General features: G+C 49.8%; 10 protein-coding genes across 10 annotated transcripts; 6 read left to right on the forward strand and 4 right to left on the reverse strand.

Moving 5' to 3' along the window:
- Positions 1-3: 3 nt before the first annotated feature.
- On the reverse strand, positions 4-1,654 carry BDZ99DRAFT_464561 (uncharacterized protein). The gene is made up of 4 exons (XM_033720353.1): positions 1,334-1,654; positions 1,037-1,270; positions 640-983; positions 4-584 (listed from the first exon to the last, which is right to left on the reverse strand). Exons 1-4 carry the CDS (start codon positions 1,418-1,420, stop codon positions 389-391), a joined length of 861 nt encoding a protein of 286 aa, XP_033574600.1. The 5' UTR covers positions 1,421-1,654; the 3' UTR covers positions 4-388.
- A 350-nt stretch (positions 1,655-2,004) lies between these two features.
- Positions 2,005-3,977, forward strand: BDZ99DRAFT_499978 (putative MFS monocarboxylate transporter). Its single transcript, XM_033723691.1, has 3 exons — positions 2,005-2,710; positions 2,758-2,997; positions 3,054-3,977. The coding sequence occupies exons 1-3, from the start codon at positions 2,048-2,050 to the stop codon at positions 3,561-3,563; spliced, it is 1,413 nt and encodes a 470-aa protein (XP_033574601.1). The 5' UTR covers positions 2,005-2,047; the 3' UTR covers positions 3,564-3,977.
- Positions 3,978-4,262: 285 nt separating this feature from the next.
- On the forward strand, positions 4,263-4,980 carry BDZ99DRAFT_535076 (uncharacterized protein). The gene has a single exon (XM_033726553.1). It carries the CDS (start codon positions 4,369-4,371, stop codon positions 4,948-4,950), a length of 582 nt encoding a protein of 193 aa, XP_033574602.1. The 5' UTR covers positions 4,263-4,368; the 3' UTR covers positions 4,951-4,980.
- A 9-nt stretch (positions 4,981-4,989) lies between these two features.
- Positions 4,990-6,717, reverse strand: BDZ99DRAFT_499980 (tryptophan synthase beta subunit-like PLP-dependent enzyme). The gene is made up of 2 exons (XM_033723692.1): positions 5,786-6,717; positions 4,990-5,674 (listed from the first exon to the last, which is right to left on the reverse strand). The coding sequence occupies exons 1-2, from the start codon at positions 6,347-6,349 to the stop codon at positions 5,150-5,152; spliced, it is 1,089 nt and encodes a 362-aa protein (XP_033574603.1). The 5' UTR covers positions 6,350-6,717; the 3' UTR covers positions 4,990-5,149.
- Positions 6,718-7,382: 665 nt separating this feature from the next.
- Positions 7,383-10,586, forward strand: BDZ99DRAFT_61992 (uncharacterized protein). Its single transcript, XM_033728771.1, has 7 exons — positions 7,383-7,686; positions 7,780-8,022; positions 8,124-8,203; positions 8,256-8,290; positions 8,365-8,879; positions 8,982-9,226; positions 9,279-10,586. The coding sequence occupies exons 1-7, from the start codon at positions 7,533-7,535 to the stop codon at positions 10,473-10,475; spliced, it is 2,469 nt and encodes an 822-aa protein (XP_033574604.1). The 5' UTR covers positions 7,383-7,532; the 3' UTR covers positions 10,476-10,586.
- BDZ99DRAFT_464564 (alpha/beta-hydrolase) lies at positions 10,339-11,738 on the reverse strand. The gene has a single exon (XM_033720354.1). It carries the CDS (start codon positions 11,633-11,635, stop codon positions 10,697-10,699), a length of 939 nt encoding a protein of 312 aa, XP_033574605.1. The 5' UTR covers positions 11,636-11,738; the 3' UTR covers positions 10,339-10,696.
- A 993-nt stretch (positions 11,739-12,731) lies between these two features.
- Positions 12,732-14,551, forward strand: BDZ99DRAFT_535080 (putative amidase; the record flags this gene model as incomplete). The annotated part of the gene is made up of 9 exons (XM_033726554.1): positions 12,732-12,790; positions 12,844-12,911; positions 12,963-13,228; positions 13,279-13,450; positions 13,499-13,602; positions 13,659-13,839; positions 13,892-14,196; positions 14,229-14,269; positions 14,320-14,551. The coding sequence occupies 9 exons, from the start codon at positions 12,732-12,734 to the stop codon at positions 14,486-14,488; spliced, it is 1,365 nt and encodes a 454-aa protein (XP_033574606.1). The 3' UTR covers positions 14,489-14,551.
- A 37-nt stretch (positions 14,552-14,588) lies between these two features.
- Positions 14,589-17,176, reverse strand: BDZ99DRAFT_509861 (uncharacterized protein; the record flags this gene model as incomplete). Its single annotated transcript, XM_033724431.1, has 8 exons — positions 15,928-17,176; positions 15,825-15,876; positions 15,718-15,767; positions 15,462-15,649; positions 15,223-15,383; positions 15,095-15,172; positions 14,815-15,010; positions 14,589-14,760 (listed from the first exon to the last, which is right to left on the reverse strand). The coding sequence occupies exons 1-8, from the start codon at positions 17,017-17,019 to the stop codon at positions 14,589-14,591; spliced, it is 1,989 nt and encodes a 662-aa protein (XP_033574607.1). The 5' UTR covers positions 17,020-17,176.
- Positions 17,177-18,926: 1,750 nt separating this feature from the next.
- Positions 18,927-20,115, forward strand: BDZ99DRAFT_572558 (uncharacterized protein; the record flags this gene model as incomplete). Its single annotated transcript, XM_033728211.1, has 5 exons — positions 18,927-19,259; positions 19,317-19,401; positions 19,463-19,553; positions 19,603-19,829; positions 19,879-20,115. The coding sequence occupies 5 exons, from the start codon at positions 18,927-18,929 to the stop codon at positions 19,968-19,970; spliced, it is 828 nt and encodes a 275-aa protein (XP_033574608.1). The 3' UTR covers positions 19,971-20,115.
- A 2,626-nt stretch (positions 20,116-22,741) lies between these two features.
- BDZ99DRAFT_392331 (uncharacterized protein) lies at positions 22,742-23,954 on the forward strand (the record flags this gene model as incomplete). Its single annotated transcript, XM_033715779.1, has 5 exons — positions 22,742-23,074; positions 23,165-23,267; positions 23,349-23,442; positions 23,557-23,789; positions 23,857-23,954. 5 exons carry the CDS (start codon positions 22,742-22,744, stop codon positions 23,952-23,954), a joined length of 861 nt encoding a protein of 286 aa, XP_033574609.1.
- Positions 23,955-24,362: the final 408 nt, after the last annotated feature.

A 24,362-nucleotide genomic window follows, 5' to 3' on the forward strand; every position in this document is an offset into this window, starting at 1 on the left:
AGACATGGGATATGTTAGAGAACATGAATACTCGCCAAGAACTGATCTTTTTACATCAAGTCGATTCAATCAAGTCAAGAAGTCGACATCATGTTGGTCCTGAAATGAAAGCGAACAGTGGCAATGCAGTGCCTAGTCATAGATATTCGTAGACTCCTGATTGACAGAGAAGTGGGGCATTTTGGACAAGTAGGAAACTCGGGTCTAGACAGCGTCAACATGCTATACGCATATTAGAAGTATACCCGGTGCTCCACAAACAGTGGCAGGAAATGCTGGAAATCCTGTAAGGCTCCTCATACAGCGGTAAACGAGTGCACGGATATCAATGACAAGGCATTGTATGTAAAGGGTTCATTCGCAAGGCCTCTAAGAGCAGCTACTTTAATCAAACAGAATTGTCTTCAACACCTTCTTGAGAGTTGTCCGTGTAGCCTGGGTCCACCGCCGTGCTCTGTGCCTCTTCTCGCTGCAGCTGGGTTTCGAGATCAGCAGCCCAGAGGGCCGACCCTGCAGCTGTCGTCATCAGAAAGAACATCGAAAGCACTGGAATAAGTTGTAGCATCAGTGCCACAGTTCCAAACCTATATATAGTCAGTACGGATTAGGTCCCGAAGATAGATCTCCCGTTTCACTCACCAGGTGTACTGCCATCGCCGCCCTCTGACGAAAGCGTTCCTCTGCTTCTTGTTCAAGTCGTGCAGCTGGAAGTATCGCCAATGCTGCAACGGCCCCGCACGGTATCCGGTAAGAATCAAGAATAGGGGTACCCCCACAAACGGTATGAAGTTGAGGGGTAGCAGGACGATGAACTCCACGATCTGCCGCAGCGAGAAAGGGCCATACACCGAAGACCGAGTTGGCTTCCCTAGTCTTTTCAACGGGTTCTCGCCCTCAATCGAAACCGGCCTCCGGGTAGCCACCAAGTCATCCCAGCCTTTATGAACCAATATAGAGTCGAAGGTATCAAGCTGTGACTCATCCTAACACTAGTCAGAAGTGAACAGCCGGCGCAAGTCCCCTGACGGTATCATACCACGAGAAAAGCTTCAAAGAGTAATGCCACAATCGCCGCACCCTCCCCGAGCACTAGAAACGTCCCATTGACCCATGCGCCCGCATGGTGGAAGATGGCGAGGAAAGCGACTTGAGGTAGGTAGGTCCAGAAGAAGAGGTTAAACAGTACAAAGATACTGAGCAGGAAGGCAGGGAGCAAACGGGCTCGCAGTAAGGGCCATAGGAATGAGTGACCTGCAAAATAGACGATGCCCTGTTCAAGTCAGACAGAGCATTACAGTACGTACTCGACTATTCCGAGGTTAGAGGGACATACCTTCAGTGGGTAGAGCCACGATGCTGTTACCACAACTTTAGCTGGGTTTATGAAGACGGTCCGCGCCAGCCCCGAGGACGGTGCCATGATGTACTCGCAACTGGATGCTCCCGTTGAATGTTCGTGAAGTCGTGCCTAGAGGCGAGGACTGCATGGCGCTTTGGCCAGGATCCGACCAGTGCTTTGTAGTTACGTGAGGGTATCTTCAACATCTCCTCGGGTCTTCAACTCTCGTGAGAGACCTCGGGCCTTTACATTGCTTCGTTCTTCACACTATCCTGTTCCATACCTTGTGTCTCTTGTACAAGCTTGTGGGAAATTGTGTTCTCCGTAATGACTGCCTCAAGAGATCAGAAAAGTATCGTCAACACAGCCGGAGTGGATAAGACTTCTGTATCTCGGCGGCCCTCCCGAACGGCAAAAACGGCAACGGCCTTATTCCCGATGTACTGCACACAGCATCGGCCGCGGAAAGGACCCGCAGATCGACTAGGCTTACGCCCTTTGGTGACAGTGCCTCGATCTCCAATAATCAAATGCCATGGTTCTCCGCCATCGGACTGCTACGAAGCAAAAGCCGGTGAAGATGTGTCATAGCTGCTATTACCATTTTGTGTTAATATAGCATACACTTTCTTTGCCCTCAGAGTTTTATTGCATGCATACTTCAATGCACATATCAGACCTTACTCATTGCCCACAATTCCCAACATCATGACTGAGAAGCAGCATCAAAGCGGGGTAGAAACTCCAGAGCTTGAAGACAAAGAACGTGACTGGTCAGAGAAAGACGATATCAACGTGGACCGCGAGCAGTCAGTAGGAGTGCCCTCTCAATCGGTTCAACCGTTGGAGACCAAGACGGCAGAGACGAGCAATGGCGGCGTACTTGATCGTCTCAGGTCCAACGTCTCCTTGCATAAAGATCCCGGACCACCACTAGATGGAGGGAAAGCATGGATTCAAGCCGCAGTGGCCCATCTCGTGATATGTGAAACCTGGGGACAGATCAGCTCTTACGGCGTGTTCCAAAGCTACTACTCGGGCACGCTCGGGCATCCACCATCCGATATCTCCTGGGTCGGATCTGTTCAAATCTTCCTCCTCTTCTTCATCGGGACATTCTCAGGTAGAGCAACCGATGCTGGTCTCTTCCGTCCAGTATTCATACTAGGAGTATTCTTCCAGGTCTTCGGTATCTTCATGACATCTCTTTCGACAAAGTACTGGCAGCTGTTCCTAGCACAAGGGATTTGCACCGGAATTGGGAATGGGCTTCAATTCTGTCCTACAATGTCCCTCCTGTCCACATATTTTAGCAAGAACAAGTCGTTAGCTATTGGCATAGCCGCTTCTGGGTCAGCTACAGGTGGATTGGTCAGTTCTGCCTTCACCGTTTTACCTCTATTGCTAACTCTATGTAGATCTACCCAGCAATTGCAACACAACTACTTGGCCAAATCGGGTTCGGTTGGACAATGCGAGTTATAGGGTTCGTCACCATTGCTCAAGGCGCTGTTGCCGCTGCGTTTTTGAAACCACGATTACCTCCCCGAAAAGCAGGCCCGCTGGTTGAGTGGGCTGCTCTGAAAGAACCTACTTACGTACTCTACTGCATTGGGATGTTTCTCAATTTCTGGGCGCTTTACTTTGCTTTCTATTACGTATGTACTTTGCTATGTCAATAAGACAACGAGTGCAATGCTGATAAGCTTCACAGGTTGGCGCATACGGAAGAGACATCAGGGGTATGAGCAACAAAGATTCCATATATCTCCTGATGATCATGAACGGAGTCGGATACATCGGCCGCCTTGCACCAAACGCTTTCGCCGATCGTGTTGGCCCTTTGAACATGATCACCCCTTTCGCCTTCCTCTCCGGAGTTCTGATATACTCATGGGCTGGCGTTACCTCTACTGGCGGCCTTTACGCTTTTTCGGTCATATATGGCCTGTTTGCGGCTGCGATACAAAGTATGTTCCCCGCAGCACTGTCGAGCTTGACAACGGACCTCAGCAAAGCCGGAGTACGCATGGGCATGGGGTTTTCCATCGTCTCAGTAGCTTGTCTCACAGGACCGCCTCTTGCTGGTGCACTGATCCAGTCTAACCACGGCAACTACCTACATGCCCAGATGTTTGCTGGTAGTTGTTTGATCTGTGGAGGATTAACACTAGTGGCGGCAAGAGTTGTGAAGACTGGATGGAAGATAAAGGCGATATTATAAGAATAGGAAGACAAGAACTTGAGACAATCAAGGATGAATTGTCCTCCCATGTAGGGCTCTACACCGCCTCACGGAAAACTTGAGTATTGTCGTCTTGGGCTATCAAAAAAACAGCTCTCGCCTTTATCCCAAGCACGGGTAGATGGCCAAACTAATTCTAAGCTGGTAATGCACCGTGAAGGCTACATATATGGTGAGAAGTATGTGTCCAAGTAGCATGCAGCAAAGTCTCTTTTTCCGACTTCAAGCGCAGAATGTTCGCATATGTTTCTGGCTTCTGAAGAACTCCCGGATTCTTCAATCATGATACCACATTTACGATGTACATATATTAAGAGCGTTCAACTCTCCCCTCAAAAGGATCATACCAATAACACAGGACTGTCCCATTAAAACGGTCTCCCCACAATGCCCTCAGATGATTGTTCCAGACCTTGTTTCACAAAAAGTTGCAGTCGGTGAAGATGTCGCTATCAACGAACCTACAACCCTTACCAAGTCTTCAACGCACAATCTGTCCCCTCCATCTCCTCTCTTAGATCTCTGAATTATCGGTCGTCCCAAACACTCAACCTCATCACTAAAGATATCATCTCTCCGACCCATAAATACTGCTACATTCCGCGGCCGCCCTCGGGCCCGCTCCCCCATAAACCTAGCGACAACATATCGCAACCGTCAGCAAATGCCCGCCCTATCCTAATCTACTACAAAATCACTCACTTGCCCAGTACTCCGCCGTCAGACCCGACCCATAAGCCTTCACGAAAAATAACGCGGCGAAACCAACATTACCTACAGTCGCATGACCTCCGACACTCGGAAGCTCATGACGGGCGATGTTGACGTCTGCTGCCGGGGCCTAGGCATTTTTTCCCACCCGTGGAGCGACAGCTTTGGTCGATACGGACCGTTTGACAAGCCTCGCAGTGACGACACGGCGAGGATTCAGTACGATGGGACGGAGATAGAGAAGCTGCGGAAGGAGATTGATGCTTTGAGCGGGCGATATGAGAAGATGGAGCAGGTAGTGCGGGAGCGTCTGAGAGATGCGCGGGAGCAGACTGAGGCTCTGAGTGAGTGCAATGTGAAGTTACAGAAGGCGGTAAGGAATATGAGAGTTGCGAGGCGGAGGTGGGTGAGTGGGGGTGGGAGAAGTGGGTTTGGTGAAGATGATTGGGCTAGTAATACGGCGGGATCTAGGAGGGCTGGGAAGACCGCTGCCCAAAATTGGATACTGGTGGGAACTCGGGTGGTGTACTGCGCTTTAGGATCTTTCGTGGTGTGGCACTGCTGCTTGAAAGCAGAGAAAGCAAAGGAGAAACAGGAAAACAGAGTAGATTTCAATCTTGGACGTTGCATTAGAGTTTGGGACCTCTGTAATTAGTGCTGTAGGGAAAAATAGCATATAGAGAGGTCATAAAATGTCATCAATCGTGTCTTTCTTCGGTCACCACAATCTATGTGGGCGGAGTGTATCATTCTACGAACAAGTAGTCACATCTCTTACAGAACAGATCTCACCTATCATTCGGTGTTCTCTTAGCCTCTATATTCCGCTCGAAGTGTTCTTCACACACATCCAATCACGTCGGAATCACATACTCTCTCGCCCCCTCTGTGCTAAACAACACAACCACGGAATTCTTCCCCAACCCCACCCTCTCCTTCTCCTCTTTACAAAGCCTACTCAGCGCCCCCAAAGTCGCCGCGCCACACGGCCCGACCATCACTCCCCTTTCATGCAAATATTGCACGGACTGATGCGCCTCAGGATCTGTAATTGCTACACTCACGTCCACGCCATCGCGTAGTACGGGCCACGCGGTCGTAGAAACAGTGCCACAGTTCATCCCGCACATGATGCTCTCAGCCGTGTCTACCGTCGTAATCTTGCCTGCCTGGAGAGAGGCTTGCAAACACGCGGCTGTATCTGGCTCTACGGTAGCGACGGTTGCTCGCGCGGACTCGGTCTTGTAGTGCACGACAACGGCCTGAGCCCAGGACCCGACGCCGACAGAGGCGATGGCGAAGGTGGCTGGTTTCCCAGTAAGCTCTTGAACTTGCCGGTCCGTTTCTGTGAGCATGGTGGAGTAGCCTTCGACGACCCACTATGGATGATTAGATGTCAGTACAGTGGAAGCGCACAAGAAGTGGGTTAGGGGGCTAGCAACGGGAGTAATGGCGGTAAGGCGTACACAAGGAATGAAGTGCCTCCTTACCTGCGGAATTTCCTCATATCCCTCCCAACTCGTATCCATTACCAACAATTGCCCCTGCTTCTCCGCCGCCTCCCTCGCCGCCACGATAGAATCATCGTAATTCCCCTGCACCACCTCCACCGTCGCTCCCTCACTCCCAATCTTTCCACGCGTGGCCAGATCCATGAATTTCGGCACGAAAATAGTCGCTGGGATGCCTAGATAGTTCGCCATCCGGGCTACTGCACGTCCCCAGTTCCCCTCCGAACACGTCACGAGCTTAATTCCTGCCTCTTTCGCTGCTGTGCTCATAGTCTCGATTGAAGTAGAGAGGTCGAAAGCTAATTGGGCGGCTATGGCACGGTGGATTGCCCAAGACGCGCCTAGGATCTTGAATGCGGGCAGCCCGAAGCGATCGGATTCATCCTTCAGGGCAACATGGCCGAGGCCTAATTCCTTGGCAACATCGGGGAGAGGGACGAGGCGTGTAGAATTGTATCCTGGGAGGCGGCGGTGGAAGGGAGAGACGGCGGGATTGAGGTGGGTAGTGGTCTGGTAGGTGGCGGCGGAGGAGTTGAAGTACATGATGGATGGGTATTGGCTAGACGAGGTTGTATAGCTGCTTATAAGGAAGTCTGTTGAGAAGGCATATGAAATGAAGAGGGTTTTGTATCCACGATAAGGTACAGACACAAAAAGGAGAAGTTGGCCAAGCCTAGTTTCTACTTCGTACGCCCTTCGAACGACAAGTGGATAGATGATCAAGCCTAGAGCGGATCATGCACCTGTGTTGGGTCACGGAAAGAGGTCAGAGGCCCAGAGTAGAAGTCGGAGGAGCATCGGATAGATGTCCACTAACGCAATTAGGTATACCGTCCAGAAACACCTTCGTCGAGCCGTATTTCGAATGTCTGATTAAGCTTAAGTATGCTCGATTATCTATTTGAGTGAGGAGTATCCTTGGGGCATCGCTGTATCCTCAATGTATTCTGAATCTGTTGCGTCAGTTGATAAGTGTGATATTGTACTCTGTTTCCTATGGCTCGAGAGTGTTGAGGGAAGACTGCCGCCAGGCCACCCGGTGAGATAAAGTTTAGCTTCCATATCACGTGACGTACTCTCATCCTCATGCCGCTACCAGATCTCTAGGGCCTTAGGAATTGTGTACATACATTTGTTCATACAGTGCATGCTGTACTGATTCCTCAAACTTACCATCTGCTCTTTCAAACCTCGACACGTGGACCCCGGAACTACACCCAGGGGAGATTGACCAATGAAGGACGTACTGAGGTTAAAGGTATAAATATATTGATAGATCCCTACGCGATCATCACCCTTACATCTGACCATTCGCTTTCTCACCGCCCCCATCATGGCTACACCAAAGGATCTTCTGCGACACCATAAACTCCCAATGCGGCGAGCAAGATGGCAGATGACCGCGAGGATCAGCCTGCAAGGCTGACTCCCAGCACGCCGGTGTTTATCGGCCCCCAAACATCGCGCACGTAAAGGAAACCGCCTCCCGCTGCGCTACCTAGATCGATACTTCTCCTTCCTATCGCATATACGTAGCCTTATACACGCAGCGTAATACACACAGCCTTGCTGTCAGCATGCTAGCGCGCAATTCACTCCGTCACGACGCGTGCGGTTCTTGCAGTGCCTTTTCTACTTGTTCTTTCGCGTTACCTTTTGCGCTCGTCCACTGATTGGTGAAGCTGGGACAGCCTGTGTTTGTTTAATCCTCCTCAGTCAATCCAGCATGGCGAGCTTGAAGCCGGGTCCGCATCCCGCCTCCCCACCTCTACCGCCTCCACCATCGAACTCGAAACGCTCCAAGTCGGATCCCCCGCCGATTACTGTCGAAGATACCACCACGGGGGCGGTACCGAGGAGGGAGAGCGTGAGGCCTGAAGGTGGGTTGTTCCAACAGCTATCCCCCAACGCTACGCTTGCTCAGGCTTCAAGCTTCATGAAAAGACATGTTACTGATTCTCTCTTTCTCGTAGACTCCGGTCCCTCTGCTACTTCTGCCTCAGCTTCCGCCTCCACCACTGGCTTTCGAAGCAACTTCCAATTTCCGCAAGAACACGCGCAAGGCCCTCCGGACTCAGACCCTGCGAACCTACGCGCACGGCGCACTTCAACGTGGCATAGACGAAGACACAGTCCTGGTATTGAATGGAAGGAAAAGTGGACACAGGATAGCTGGAAGAATGGGCGTGTGTTGTTGATTGATTATGTGGCTAGAGGTGCGTTCTTGTCGTTAATAGGGCGCAAAGCGTTAATAAAACCGACACGAAGGGGCTGCTTATGGTGGGAAAGATTCATGACTGGAGCTAATTGTCGACAGAACATACACAGAATGGACGACGGAAGATTGTTGCACAAGAATTTGGAGACGTGGACGGGTTGAGGAGGTTCTATGCGAATGTATATCGAGTACCTTCTTTGCGCTACAAGGGCAGTACTGACATTGGAATAGCAAGACTTATCTCACCAAGCTGCGCTTAGGGTTATGTATGTTTCATTTCTCTCTTCTCTCCCCATCAATTCTCTATATTCCGGGTTTTCTAGCGCTAACATGCCCAAAGACACGTCCAAAACGCCTCCTGGGCCACCCGCTTTCTCCTTCGCAAATTCAATATTGACCACCACGATGACCTAGTAGGCACCACATTCGGTCGCTGGGCGAAGTATGAACGGCCCCAACGCCGTGGCGGAAAACCTGTCCTCAACGGGAAAACCTTTCGCACTCAGCGTGACCCGTGGCGTGGCATTTCACGTGCAGCGTTCGGCCTCGACTACCTGCGTCATTACGACAAAGGGCGCTTCAACAAGAATGCTGCTCTCATGAAATTTCAAGAACTTAATCACTATGACTCGTTTGATGCCCCAGCCTACGGTTATGACTCTTTTGTGCAGCGACTGAGCGTGTATATACAGCGAAGCGAAGGAGAAGCGGCTCTTCCAATGGATCCGGACATCAGAAATCCATATAACGAGAATGAAGTAAAGGAGTATCAGAGATTGCGGAGGCAGTACAGCAATGAAAAAGGCACGAATGGACACGACAACTATATCCCAAGGCTACAGTCACTTGACAATGGTACCTTATTCCTTTTCTTATTTGCTTACCACGATCTTCGCTTTGCTATCTTTTTAGTTGAGTTGAACGCAGCATGTTCATGTATTGACTTGTGGTTCTTAGGCAGCACGATCATCATTTTTGAGCACTCCCAATCCGGGTGCGTAGAGGACACCCTGATTGGAGCTCGGCAGGAAATCGAAAGCAGATGGCGGCGGCTGACTTTCTACCTACCGCGCGAAGAAATCTCGAATGACGAGCGCTTGGCCCTCGAGTGCATGGATTTTATCTTGCGAGATATATTCAAGGCGCTAGCCTTCTCGTGGGAGAAGTACCTTAACATTTGCGAGACGCATACCAGTATCTTGGTAAGTTAGCCTGGTACCACAACCGTGAGACACACTAGTTGATGTATACTAGGAAGACAAAATCTACGAGAATCCCGCAGACGAATCCAGAGCACCTGAACTGTGGACCAATTCTAGTCTTTGGCTGAAAGTCGAGCGCCTCATGTACATCCACGTCAATATCATCAAGGAAATGAAAAATCACCTCAAGGAACTCGCGGACGAAGATCCACCACAACAAGAAACGTGGTTAGAGAACACAGCGGACGAATTCGACAAACTGTCAAACCTGATCGAAGAAGGCATCGTAAAGCCAACCAATAATCTGAGCGATCTAATGTACAAATCAGTCGGCATCCGTGACGCTCGTCACAGTCTCCAGCTCGGGACCTCCATGTGGCGTCTCTCTTGGATCACGTTTATTTTCCTCCCTCTCACGTTTGTGGTTGGCTTCTTCGGTATGAACGTGGACACATTCAGCAATGACCCCTCAATCAAATGGTTCTTCATCAGCGCCTTCCCACTCATGATAACTGTACTCATTTGCTGGTACGGCATCAAACACACGCTTGCATCCCAACGCCAGGATCCCCTCCGCCGCGGCGTCTACGAAACCCTCTTCCAAGAACTCAGCGCCAATCACCCATCCCTCTGGTCCCGTCGCGGCCCTCGTACCGACCTTGTCCCAGTTGGCTGGCTCTCTAGCATCCGCTGGCGCCTTGTCACGTCCTGGTTTGCACCTGAGCGCACTATTGCGGCTAAGGGCTACGATCCCGCTAACGAGGAACTCGGCGTCTGGAGCCGTGTTAAGCGCTTCTTGGTTCGGCAATGGCTAGGCCGCATACAGTTCATGCCGGCCACGCATGCTTCTGCCAGCGCCCCGGACTTGGAGAGCGCAGCGTTCGATGCCGATCTAGGGGCTGTAGGCGAGCTATTATCGCTCGCGACGCCAGTGGCAATGGCGGAGGTAGATCCAGGGGCGGCGACTCGCATTGGGCGGAGTATTCCATTAAAGAGGCTCAGGAGCCTTAGTCCCACACGGAGTGATGATGGGATTAGAAGTGGAAGTGGAAGCGGAAGTGGAAGACCTGCGAGTTTCGGCAGGTCTGCTAGTGGAGGGGGAGCGAGCGGGGTCATGGTTGATGAAAGAGGATTAAGTGAGGACGAGAGGAGCGATGCGAGTGGAGGAGAGGAAGAGCCGAGGAGGAGGCAGTTTATGCAGAGGTTGACTGTGCCGTTTGGTGCAAGCACTACGGCGGGCGGACTGTGAGTGCAATTGTCCGCATGAGCTTGGAAAGGAGTACACGAGGCTACCTGGATATCTTGTGGTGGATAATGGGGGATAATGGGGGATTTGAAGATAATCGTAGGTATAGTATGCACATACCTGAACAGTCAGTTGGTTACACTCATAGGTACACATATCCATCAGCGTAAATAGCGTAAAATAACAACGAACGATATCACTTTAGGCTTCCGTCTCCGCCACTCTTACAACAACCACGCCTCCCTCACCCACTCCAACCCCTCCTTCAACCACTCCTCCTTCTCCGGATCAACCTCTCCATCAAACCCATGATTACCCGGCTTCACCGTCAACCTCGCCTTCCCCGGAAACAGCCTGTCCAATTTCTCCACCAACTGCACCGAATAATCAACACTCACAACCTCATCGTCCGCCCCATGAATCACCCACGTCCTGGGGAACCACGTCGCATCATCCAGCCCCTCATACGGATTAAACCGCTTCCCCTCCCCGAGGAACTGCGTCCTCCGCCCGGGCTGCTGCATCAACGCCAGGCCCTCCAGCAGCCGCGCAGGCGGCGCCGCGCTGCTCACGACCACCCCCGGCTTGATGGCCGCGAGCCACGCCTCGACTGCCGCGGCATCCGGCAGCGACATCCCCATCATCTCCTTCTTGTTGCCGCCCGGCAGCGGCTGCGACATGGGGTACGGCAGGTGCATGGCCTTGATGGTGCCCGCGGGCAGCGAGTACACGGACTGCAGCGCCAGCCAGCCGCCCGCGCTCTCGCCCGCAACGAGCAGGCGGTCGAGGTCGGCGGTGACCCCCTCAGCCTTGGAGCTGAGCAGCGCGGGAAGGGCGCCGTGCAGCCAGGCCCAGAAGTCGGCGAGGTCGGCGAGGACGTCGGCGCCCGAGTGCTCGGGGAGGAGGCGGTAGTTGGGCGCGACGATGACGGCGGCGTTGGCCAGGGCGAAGGAGACCAGGTAGGGCGGGAACCAGTCGGCGTAGAGGGCTTTGCCGGTGAAGAGGCCGCCGCCGTGGAATTGGGCGACGAGGGGGTGCGGGCCTGGGGTGATGGCTTTGGGGATGAGGAGCTCGGCGTCGATGGGTTGGTTGTTGATGGTTTTGTAGGGGATGGTGTGGTGGTGGAAGGCGTCGAAGCGGGTTTCGGGGTTTGAGGCGACCATTGTAGGAGTTTTTGGGTTGGGGGTTTGGAGAATTGTGGTTGGAACTTGGAGAGGAGGGATGAGTGAGGTAGAAGAGGGTAGACTCTGCTGTGTTGATGAGATAGGAGGACTTCGTGATGGATGGCTTTCACCGGCCAAGGCTTGGCTTTATATAGACTTCCCTCAACCTACAAAGGTCCCTCAGCCCACTCGTTATCACAAGCCACATCCTCCCCCTCGGCGTCTCGCTCGCTGATTGCATAAGACTCATCCTCCTCCCCGGCACCTTTACAGACATAGTAATTTAAGGACGTGCACTCCTTCGCCCTTCCAAGTATTTGTAAGGCTCCAAAGGGCGGTCATGCAACACCTTCTGTAGGTAGTAATTTAAGGACGTGCGCTGCCTGCGACCTTGATAACGTTTCCAAGATTTCTGCACGCTGAGTTTGAAGCCTTCACGTATAAAGTAATAAAAGGACGTGCGCGTCCGAAAGAGGGAATCGGTGCTGATGCCATCCCGTGGACGCTCGGGTCGGCATTCGGACTGAGCGCGAGGCCGACGCTACCTAGGTACAACGCTAACTACTCGTAAGCGAGAACTTTGAGGGCTTTGGGGATGACGGTCGGCGTACTGGCTATTCGTGCGTGTATTGTCGTATCGTACAGCTACACGCATCTTACTTGATTGCCGTATTTCCCGGATACTTCCTCTCATTTCTATAGCTTTTGCATATCCCTCACGTTGACGCGACCTTTACTAGTCCCGAGGCGTGCGCGCTTGCTTCATTGTTCCCATATGAAATACACCTGGGCGCTGTTTTCTCCTCGACTTTTAGCTCTGCCTGTAGTTTTCGCCTTTACTGCGACTTAGCACTGGCGTAAAATATCGAGCACGACTTATCTCGAGCATGCTCCGCAGAGAGTTTCGCTCGAAGATCTGGACCTCGACAAAATAAGATAGGGACTGCAAGACGGCAGCTTCACGAGCGAAAAATTGGTAGATGTGCGTACTGTTTTCTACGTTTAAGTTGGGGACTGACGGCTTTGCCGTAGATCTATCTAGCACGAATCGCTCAAGTGGACCCAAAAATCCGCGCTATGGCCCACATCAACCCAGATGCCAAAAGCAATTGCTATCGAGCGTGATCAACAACACAAAGATGGAAAAACGTTGGGGTCAGTACCTCCAACGCAAATCCGAAGTCAAATGGAAAATTCAGCATGTATAGGGCGTTACATAGCATTCCACTCCTTGCGAAAGACATATTCGTCACGATGGATAAGATGGAGACCACTGGTTAGCAAACACCTTTAGTGGTATACGATGAACAAAGCTTACATGGTTTAGGAGGCTCTTCTGTCCTCATCGGCGCCAAATACGACAAAGAAGCTTTCATCATTTCTCGACTCCGACAAGCTGGAGCAATCATACTAGGGAAAACGAACTTGAGTCAATGGGGTATGGCTAGATCGCCCAAATGCCCAAGCGGTTGGACTGCTCTATTTGGTCAAGCAGTTGGAGGATTTCAAGAAAGTCAAGATCCCCAAGGATCATCATCTGGATCCGCCATTGCGGCTAGTCTGAATCTTGCGAGTGGCACAATAGGAGGCGAGGTAGGGCATACAATCTGCCTGCTGGCTGACAAAGTCTGATATTGTGTTAGACATGTGGGAGTATTCTTTATCCCGCACAACGTAATGGCGTTGTTGGATTGAAGCCAACGGTGGGCCTGACATCACGTTCTGGCGCAATACCACTCAATCCAGAGCAAGACTCTGTGGGCACATTGACCAGATGGGTTAAGGATAGTGCGCTCATTCTTCAGGTCATAGCTGGTGAGTATGGCGAACTTCGGACATTTCGGTTAGTACTGACTGTTCTAGGGAAGGATGAAGATGACTCGGCATCCGCGGACGTACCATTTGAGGATGTGCCTGATTATGTTGTGTCTTGCACAACCTCTGGATTAGAAGGACTTCAAATAGTGGTAAGCCCGCAATTAGTGAGAGCATTGTTAGGTTATACCTAACTGCTCACCATTAGGTTCCAAAATCGGCGTATGCAGTCGCAGACTCGGACCCTGAAGTGGGAGTTGCATTTCGGGATGCGATTGAAACCATTCGAGGCCTTGGGGCAACAATTATCGATGGCATGGACTTCGAACACTGGAGACCAAGCTTGGGTCTACGGGAAGATCTGTTCGGGGACGTCCTGCTTCGGGAAGGTACACTATGGCGTAGTCAAAGGCGACGATTAGAATGCTAACTGCGGCTCAGCATACGACAAGTTTTTCGGAGGTCTTGTCGAAAACCCGAAAGGCGTCAAAAACATCTCGGATCTCATCGAATACATCAAACGAGAGCCGGATGAACTTTACGAGAAGTTTGGAGCAGGTTGGTTCGAAAGTGCGAGGGATGCTCCCGGCAATTCATTATCTAAACAGGTTCTCGATGTCAAAGCGCGCATAGAGCACCTCGGGGCAGATATGGCTCGTCTTCTCGATAGTCAAAATAGGGACTTGCTCCTCGCCACTTCGTCGACAGACCTCCCGCTCGATCTCGGCCGATTGCCTGGCATTTCAGTTCCACTTGGATTCTATTCCAAGATCGAGAGGTAGTTCATAACTCCCAAGTCACGAAGGGTCCCAATATACCGTAAGTGGATTGGCCGAACCGCTAGATCATATTACTGAACCAACTTCTAGATTTACTATCACGTTCGCGGGAAAACGCTTCAGCGAAGAAAAGCTTATTACTGCCGTTTACTCTTTCGAGCAGGCAACTAAGGTTGTCTCCCAGAACAAGGAGAAGCTGATAGTGCAACCTGATCCCTCTTTGCTAGACTTTACAGAGCAAAGCGAGAACAAGCTTTAGGGCCGGTTCTCCAATTCGCTTCACACGCTGGTATCATAGAAAAGTGAATCTATTCTTAGCACCGTACATGATGAACGTGTCAGACAAATAACAAATACTATCAAATATCCCTTTCAACCCAACTCTGGATCAACGCCTCCTTTGTCGCCGGATACTCTCGCAAGTTTACTTCTTCATATTCCACGAATGTATTTGGTTGGACATACTGGATGCGAGGTGACTCTTTCGCCAGGACGATTAGGTGATACCTCGCGAAGGTGTCATCTACGTCGCTATAAGTGTCGAATCAGGGCGCTCCTTTTACAACATTCGCAGTCGATTTGTACATCTGCAGTTTTAGCAGGAACTTGCGCAATGTTGGCACAGCATGGGTCGTTATCTTTAATTCATTAAGCACGATCTTAATGTCGTCGTGCCGCTCCTTAATGCGGAGGATGTCCGGACCGCAGTTGAGGATGCATCTCAACAGCGCAAATTTGCCCGAAACATTGTTAGATAGTGGTGAAATTGGGATTCCCCTTACTTACTCGACGGTGAGATTGGCCCTATTTCTGCATAAATCTTATTAGTGATTTTTGCTATACTTTCTTCTAAGCGGGGAATAACATGCCTTCGTTTCTGGATTCCATCTGGATAGACCTTTGATAGCCCTATAGAGAAATATCGGGTAGCCGGCATAGATAACTAGTAATGCTGGTTCAGCGTGTTTTCTTTGCGTCACGAAGGCAGCATACCGTGTTTTGCGACCTCTCCGCTATACCAGAAAATTTTAAGGATACGTTCGTCAGTAAGCAAGACCAAGGACACCCCATCCGCACGGCACTCTTCCAGCGCGTTTACATCAGCACCAAATATGGCTGACCAAGTTTGGCCATGTTTGTACCATAATGTAACTCTTTCGCCCGTAATAGGGTTGATTGGGGGTTAGTTAATCGAGAAGTTGTATTGGCCAGGTGATTCTTCGATTAACAACCTTCCAGATCCATAACCGAGCAGCTCGTGGCAGGCGATTAGTACTTCGAACACCATCTCCCTATACTCGCGCATAAATTCAAGCTCTTCTTCGCGAATAAAGGGTATCTTTTCGTCGGGAGGATTGGCATTGTCCACGTTACCAAACTCGAGGTTCTTGGAGCCAACCGTTTGACAAATATCTTCAAACTAATAGGGTACATCAGCCATTGAATGTTTCTCATAGCAGAATGGTAAGTGCACTGAACGATACTCACGTTGGGAAGGTTGAGCCCTGCTGGACTTTCCGATTTAACGAACCCGATTGCTAGTGGGATCAGTCAAAGAAACAAGGTGATGATATGAGCATGGAATGGCGGCTTACTATCCAGGCTAGTGAAGTCGGGCTTGATAAACTCAGAAGTCTCAAAAGCACTCTTAGAGTTCTTTTCAAGGCCGACCGATTCACCACATCACGGAAGAGTGACGATAAACTCGGAGGATCTTTCTACTAACTCCGTGAACGACTTGCTTTGGATCTTATTGACAACAGCAATGATGCCTTCCCATGCCCCCCGGATTCCTTGTGGGTCTTGGTAGTTTTCGATGAATCCGATAACGGATTCAATGGCAGGCGATCGATCTTGCACCCAGTAAATCTGTGCCCTTTTGAACTCTTCATGATTCCCCGTCTTAAAGGAACTAATCAAGGCTGAGATCATGTTCTCCTGAGTATCATTACCAGCGTAGTTTTTAGCGTGCTCGAGCTCGCTTACCACCTTCTTGAGAGAGTCTGCATGATCGCCGGTTTGTAATTTTAGCACTTTGCCGCCCGGAAAGTCAAGATAGGGAGACGGTACAGAGGACGGTAGCCACGATGTTTCAGATGATGTAATGTGCAGCACAAAAGATGCCAGATTGGAACTTTCGGAGTCTTTTTTTGATATGCGCGTGTTCTCGAGAAGGATGCCATGTTTGAAAAGGGTCTCGTCTATTGCGTCGACTTCCTGCTTCGAGATGAGAGACTCGCTTGGGTAATAGCCACTGGAGGAGCTCCTGTCGGCAGAGAATCCGTACTGATACGGGCTCGTGGCATACACCCTTTTAGCAACAGCCTTGTAAAGGGTTTTCGTCTCATCATTTGCTTGACAGAGATTCTCGAGGGCCGCGGTGCTCAATCTTGGAACAAATTTTTGTATCACTGGTTGACTATGAAGAGATAAGTACGAGACTTCGCCAGAGTTCGAGTGCCCCACCCGATAATTCCCAACGTTTCCCAAAAACATGGATGCATATTCGAGGAAGTACTTGAGATCGTCACCGCTCACTCCTCTGCTGTTTGCAAACTGCCCCCATTGTCCTCCCGCAGCCTTGGACAAGGCTATGATGAGGTCGAATATTTCCTCTGATTCCTGAGATGTCTGTCGCAGAAGTACTCGGGCCCCATGGAATGATGCTCTGCACATGTGGTGCGTGTACAGTCTCTCCTGCTGATTCAGCTCTGAGAAGGCCGTCGCACATGGGATTTTACATATTGGCGCATCTGTATCTGCGAATAGCGTATCTCTGGAAACACCCATATCTGACTTTCAGGGATCTAGGAGCGTGACAGATGAATTTACGTTGTTGGTGAGGATTGGGAAGTTGCACTTTGCAAGATTAGGTGAAACCTTGGACGAGGCTGAGGTTCCGTGAATGAGGCTCTGTAGAATCCCTCGAATCACTCACCAGCCGTACTCAGCAGGTTTCTCGTAAAGCCATCAGTGACGTGTCAGCATCGGATGAAATACTCACCGTCTAATGCAGTCCGCGGCAGGTTGAGGGTAGAGGAGGTTGCATGAAGGACGGATGCAGAGGCCCAGCTTGCATGTAGCACAGGCGCGTAGGTCAGGAAAGCCAATCAGTGTTCTCGGGTCAGGGCTACCTGATCATCCCACGCGTCCAGCCCTTCAGCCTCGTTGCCCGACACCATCTGCCTTTCTCCTGTGCGACAAATGAAAGCAATCATAGCTAAAGCAGCAATGGGAGGGAGACGGGAACCGGGCTAGCGTTTAATCCTTCCATCTTCGCCAAGCCGAAAACAGGGCATTCGATATCGATCATAAGTTATGGATCGGCCCGCATCTTCCCACACATGCATGCGATGCAGATGAATACGAGACTCGATGTGACACAGGAGCGACGCCGGAGAGAGCGGGGTACGATAAGCTTGAGGATGGAGGTGAAACAATGCATTGAACGAGGTAAGTGATGTATTGGATGAGCGTCTATCTAGGCTACGTACGCCGTATATATACTCTGTGTGTGTGGGGGCTTACGTAGCCGTACCGTAGAACTGTGTGGGCTAAGTATAGGAACCGTGTTCTATATCAAGGTAGCCGAGCTAACCGTACCATACTCCGTAGGCTAGCTGGCTAAGAATACGTACTCCGTCAAAGCTTCTTCCATTTGGTTCGCTTTATGAGAATGTCAGCTTAAAAGCCATTCAACCGTGAATCCACTTTCTATCTCAGCCTTCCTCATTTGTTCCAAAATCTCAAGTACCCTCAAATCTACCAGAGCAATAGGCCTTGGAACACCATGGTTGAACACAACTACTCCTCCGCCTCGTCCGCTGATGAAAGCTACGAGGATCAGATCCTCAAGGCTGTGCTGGCAAGAAAATCTAACCAGAACGCAAAGAAGGCTCAACCATGGAAGGGTGCCTTTATCCCGAATGATGAAGACCTCCCAACCACCACCTCCCCACATGACAAGCCTTGGATTCGCAATGATGCGAAGAACGCCGAATGGGGTGGTGAGGAATATGACACTGACTCAGGAAAGACCTAGACGGTACGCATTTGATTATTCACGGCTACAATTTTTCCTTCGCTGACATGAACATTTGTGAAGTTGAAATGATCCAGAACTCCTTTACGTACGCCAACTTAGGCTGGTTCCACCTAGGGCAGTCGACTCCGACTAGTGGAGGAAATCATGAATGGTCGATGCTTCAATTGCACATGTTGGGTCATGGACATAGGGCGAAGCCCTCCGCACTGCGCTCTATTGGATTTGCCAGGTGGGAGATTTGAACACCTCATCAATTGTGCTGGCCAACATGTTTTGAGACTTTGTGTTTATTTGATGAGTATGATCAGTCAGTTGGTCCTGTATATCGCACGGTCTTTAGAAGAAGTACGGCAAATTACGCTTTGATTTAATGCTATACACTACCCAGCCAACGTGACGCTATCCCCTCCAACCAAGCAGCGGACTGCTAACATGATGTCAACTGTTTAATCACGATGTCGCGTGATGTTTCATGGGTGAAAAAGAACTTGTGCAAGGCCGATGAATAAGACGAGCATAACCTCTCGCGCAGCCTCTACTCTCGGCTTTGCTCACTAATTTCATCCTTTTCTTGGCTGACAGTGGAACGCTCCTCGCACTCACACCCTTCTTCATACCCCACACTTCTGTTCTTGATAACAGCTTGTCAATGATGCCTAACGTTGATGACAAGGTTGTCGCCGAAATTCAATATCTAAAGCCTAACCCACTTTACGATAATGAAAGACCCTATTCAATTGCGACTGTGCTACTACCTGGTGTCAAAAGGACGAACATTGAGCAGGCTGCTGTGCGAACGCCGATAAGCAGCGTCCGCGGGAAGGAAGATAGTTTCGCTCTCTATGTCCAGGGATTTGAATGGACTCGCCATGACCTGAACTATGAGCTCAGTATCGACACGAATGTGGATCGTTACATGGAAGAGATGGGTTCGTTCCTCCGAAAGCATCTAAATGCTTCTGAAGTCATCGTCTACGACTACGTGGTGAGCTCAGACCTCATAGAATGCAGCAGGAACTCTTACTCATCCAGTCCTTGTCAGTTTCGAGAGCAGCGCGAAAGCAATCAGCCACGAGCTCCAGGTGTCCCCCGAAAGGTCAAAAAACAAATCCTAGGAGCCCATCTTGGTAAGAGCTTCTTCAACACCATGACAGGTGCAATGAACGTTTTTGCTGAGCGCAATTACAGATATCAGTCGGGAAAGCGCGCTTACAAGGATACGCTACAAGTGTGGAGAGCGAACAGAGGAGCTGATCAAGAAGCGTTGGCATATCGTGAAGTACGAAGTACTTGCACCATTGTGATCAACGGCGAGCTGACAGTTCCAGTATCTGGCGCCCCCTCAACGGTCCAGTGAAAAGCATGCCCCTAGCTCTCTGCGACTCGCGCTCGCTAGCCCCAGATGACGCGATCGCATCCGACATTGTACTTCCCCATTTGCAGATACAAGCCTACGAGATTTGGTACAACCCTGACCAACGCTGGCATTATCTGAAAGACCAGACGACTAATGAGGTGACGTTGATGCTGAGCTCGGATTCAGACACCGATACTAGTAAGTGCTTGCCTCCATCCCACGAGTTCACTGAGCTTACGTATTCTAGGGTGTGCACATACCGCATTTGAAGATCCGAACACAAAGCCAACCGATCCTAAGCGTAACAGCATTGAACTCAGATGCATGGTTTTCTTATAACCTTGCTCGACCCGAGAACAATTTATGCTTTCCATCGTGTCTGGAAAGGCGGTGTGAGGTAAGGTTAGTATTTTCGAGATACAGAAGGCACTGGATCTTGACGTTCAACGTATTGCGATCGAATTATTATCCTACGGGTGCGATGAGTATTCAATTGACTCCAAGCCTACACAAGTATGATCTATAGAACTAGCCTGTCTTTGATGTTGGGAGGATGAATATAGCCTCAACTTCCTTCACAATGATAGATGCCCGCCAGAAGCGACCAAGCTCGGAAACTGCGGAAAGTCCATCATGTAAACGGATGTGCCGTAGAATCTGGTTTATAGCTTGGCAAATTCGCATACCTTGGGCTCGTTTATTCCAGGATAATCTTCGTCAGGCTTGCACAACCGTACAGATATCCAAATTTCGCCGAAACCTTTTCCCACGGTCTCATACAGCAATTCATGATATCCTTGTCTAAGTCCATTTCACATTCCGCAACCGTGATTATATTCATCAGCCATCCACCATGTCCTGAAGATGGCCGAAAACATCCACATTAAACTCCTCATGGGACGGCCCATCGAATACGTTCTCGGATACCTTTTTTAAAGCATCCTCATAAATTCGTATCTCTTGAAGAGAATAGAGATCCCCCACAGCCTCAATACAGTCGTTGCCACATCCATAGCCGCAACAATCTTCTCCTTGAACTGCCCACTGATCAAGCAGAAAGGAAGGTCTAACTGAATTCATTTCCCTATTCATAGTTCCAGATCCGTCAAGCGCTGTCCCAGCTCGCAGGCGTCGAGGTCGGGCGCTGCGATTTCGATCTCTTCGTAGTAGGTCCAAAAGTTCTTCATAAGAAGCATGATATGATGGATGAGTGTTAACAGTACGCCCCATCGGCGCTCCTCGGTACGCTCTTTGTTGGACTGATTAAGTATAGTGGTTCCTCACGAGCTTCATAGGGTCGAGGATTTCGGCGATGTCATTGTGTAGATATAAGGCGGCATGTCTTCCAATAGTCAGATCGTGAGCCATGATATTTTGCTGGAAGTGGGAGCTGTTTGCTCAAGAACTCTTTGACGGTGATTGGTAGTTCGAACGAAAAGATTGTCGGGAACTCGGAAAACAGGTTTGTCATGTGGACTCCCCGGGAGAAGTTCCGGGTCCATTACAAGTAAGCGCTATATTATAGTCAACTTGCAAGCCCGCAAAAAAGGGGCTCTTTGTAGATCGTGGACTTTACTCTTGAGCATCGTGTGAGAATTAGATCGATAAGCTAGTCTTTGTGGAGGTTTATCTCATGCCCCAAAACTGAGACAACAGCCTTTGAAAGGACCTTCAGTCCATCTCTAGTACTCACAGTCGTAATAGACCACAATCCATTTCTCCAAAAGGCTCGCTCGTTCGTAATGTCCAAACCAGTCCTCTACTTGCATCCCCAGCACCTACTTATAACGACCAGGGAGCCTCTCAGCAGAGTGACTGAGAGGAGGTGACAAAGGAGTTCGACGAAGTGGCAAGACAGCCCGTTGAAGAGAAAGAAAACGCCTGCTAACTCACCGGAGATAGCAAAGCTTCGACTGTGCGGGACCAATTTGGGAAGATTCATTAACATCTACTTAGTAGAAAGTTCCACCAATTCATTCCGATAAAGTACCTATGCAATCCAATCAAGAAAGCTCTTCTTCCACGTGTAAAAATCCAAACTTTCAATGTAAGGTGCGAAACCTCAAGCTAACGTTGAGAGTAGATACAGCTTCCAGTTACAGCTAAGTGAGTGGGAGGACTGATTATCACTCCCGAACTCTCAATCCAACATGCTTGAGGAATAGATTTGCACTTCCGACTAGCCGGTTACCAGAAGATGCCTCCGTGGAAGGGACTTTGCAGCCCCCTCACCAGGTTCCAGTAGGTGGTTTCGGATCAGGTTTCGGGTCGAGTCTATGATCGGACTCCGGTTGGTTTCCCCATGTCAATAGTGCCGGCCGGTACTTCAGATGCTTTGCTTTTCAAGTTTTGCAGCCAGGGCTGTGACCTTTTGTCATTGGTCTCGAATTGTACAGCCTGGCTAGCCCACGTCTCCGAGGATGGCATTGTCACTACGGATGGGCGTCAGCACTTCAGCGATACACTATCGAATGGTTCATTTTCCATACTTGATATAGAGAACTATTTGTTGCGACTTAAAGGTTGGTGCTTCGCGATGTTTTTGGAAGGTTCGATGGTGTTTAGTGGGAGAATATGACGACCGGAGGGTTTAAGAATGCCGGCCAAAGTTCACCTGAAGCACGCACACCGGATAAACCCAATTGCCTAGCGGATGACAAATTCATTCTAGTACGAAGGAGAACTAAGAGGCCGCATTTAGCGACTTGGCTGTACGGTGTCTGCACACCCCGGCTCTGCATGTCTGCACACCCCGGCTCTGCGTGTCTGCACACCCCGGCTCTGCGTGTCTGCCATTTCCAGTCAAAAGCATTCAGCTTATCTGTTAATTGCCTCCACACCACCTTTGTAAAGCCCAAAAAACAAAAAATCGCCGGAAATAGTATCTCCCGCAGTTGCGTGATTTTATGGGTGTCTTCTATTCACCCTTGATCCCATCTTCCGAGACTTGGCAACCATCACTGATCAGCCGGGTGCCCTGTTCAAGAACCTACAAACGAGTGCAGTTTACCGGCTTTCAAGGACTGTTGGGTAAGCAATATTAATAGTAACTCTACTGTTCTAGAGGGGCAGCTGGCTCACTCGTCGATACACGGCAAGAGAAGATAAACATGAATCAGTTGGTGTCATTCCAATATCTTGTTCATTTGCCAATCTATTCATACGAAAGGCCGTATTACATCTTTAATAATGTTCCGGAAGGTACCCCAAGCGGGAACCTCAAATCCGTGCATGGTCCTGAGCAGCTTGTCGAAGATGCACGTGGTTCGGAAAAGGACTTCGATCTGGATGTCCAAGGTTTCATTTTCGAAAGCCGCCCTCTTCCACCGGATATAGATTGGAATAGCAAGGAGGCGATTGAACAAAAATATATCCCAAGTGTCAAGGCGGTGTTGAGAGACGTACTTGGCGATGTACAACATTGTGAATCGTTTGACTGGAGAGTACGTCTGTTGGACTTATATACGCTTGGCCAAGAAAGAAATATGGAAAGAACACCCTTTCAGATGTTCTCTAGCTCACTTTATGTGTAGATAAGACATGCCGCGGCCGCGCAAGTTCTGAGGGAGCCGGATCCCAAGACAAATCCAGATGCGCGAACGACAAGAATTTCACCGGCTTTCAACGTTCACGTTGGTATGTAGTGATCTCAGCTGTTCACAGTATATGCCTATTCTGAACTTCTTGTTGCAAAATTTGAGAATAACCTTTTTCTAGATCAAACTCCACTGGGGGTCCTTGATCGAATGCGACAAATTTACGGCCACGAGGCTGATAGTTTAGCAGCGATGTACCGTGTACGCCTTATCAAGTACGTTCACTTGTAGTTGATAGCATATTGTACAGCCATAGGACCATACCTGGTCATGGCCAGTCATTGTTGATGTTTGAATCTTCTCCATCGAGGCTAACGCTCTGGCAAAAGCATCTGGCGCCCTCTTGTTGAGGTAGTCGAGGATTTGCCACTTGCATTATGCGATGCGCGTTCTGCAAGCTTAGATGACTTGTTAGAAGTATCGTTCGTAGATCACGGATACACTCGACATAATTTCATGGCCAAACATAGTCCCGACTTTCGTTTCTTCTATTTAGGCAAAATGCGGAGAGAAGAGGTCTGCGTCTTCAAAGTATTTGACTCGCAAGATAATGTGGCAAAGAGTGAGCATCTTTCTGGTTTACTCCTCGCTCAACAGGTTTCTTGACGAAGCTGAATTTGTGATTTCAGGGGTCCTTCACGGCGCTTTCGAATCGAAACTGGCTTCACCTGGCTCAGCCCCTCGCGAAAGCATCGAAGTTAGATTACTGGTTCTCTCCGGTGGTTAACATCGAAATGCAGGCATAGAAGTAACGGTACAGTCCAGTCATCTGTGGAGACTTGAAAGAAAGGAGCGTAAAACTTGGGCAGTTGAATCTTGCTTATGGAGACTGCCCTCAACGGTGAAGCTTTGAGGGGCAAATGGCGTGAGCAAGCTCAATAGACATTGAACTTCCAAAGTGCTAAAACTCACATCCATGAATGGAAGTCTAATGGTTTCATAGCTCTAATTATGAGTTCAACTTCGTTCACGTCGCGAATGTGTTCAGCTACTGTGGACTTAGACAACAGTGTATTCAATCCGAGAAATGTACGCAGTTTCATTCCTACGATATCCGATCAGCTGGCGTGTCTTTCTTCAATATCAGAATCATCCAAGGCACCTGTTACTCCCGATTCGAAATTTCTATAACGTA

This window comes from Mytilinidion resinicola, assembly GCF_010093595.1.
Source record: "Mytilinidion resinicola strain CBS 304.34 unplaced genomic scaffold BDZ99scaffold_13, whole genome shotgun sequence".
In the NCBI taxonomy this organism is placed as follows: domain Eukaryota; kingdom Fungi; phylum Ascomycota; class Dothideomycetes; order Mytilinidiales; family Mytilinidiaceae; genus Mytilinidion; species Mytilinidion resinicola.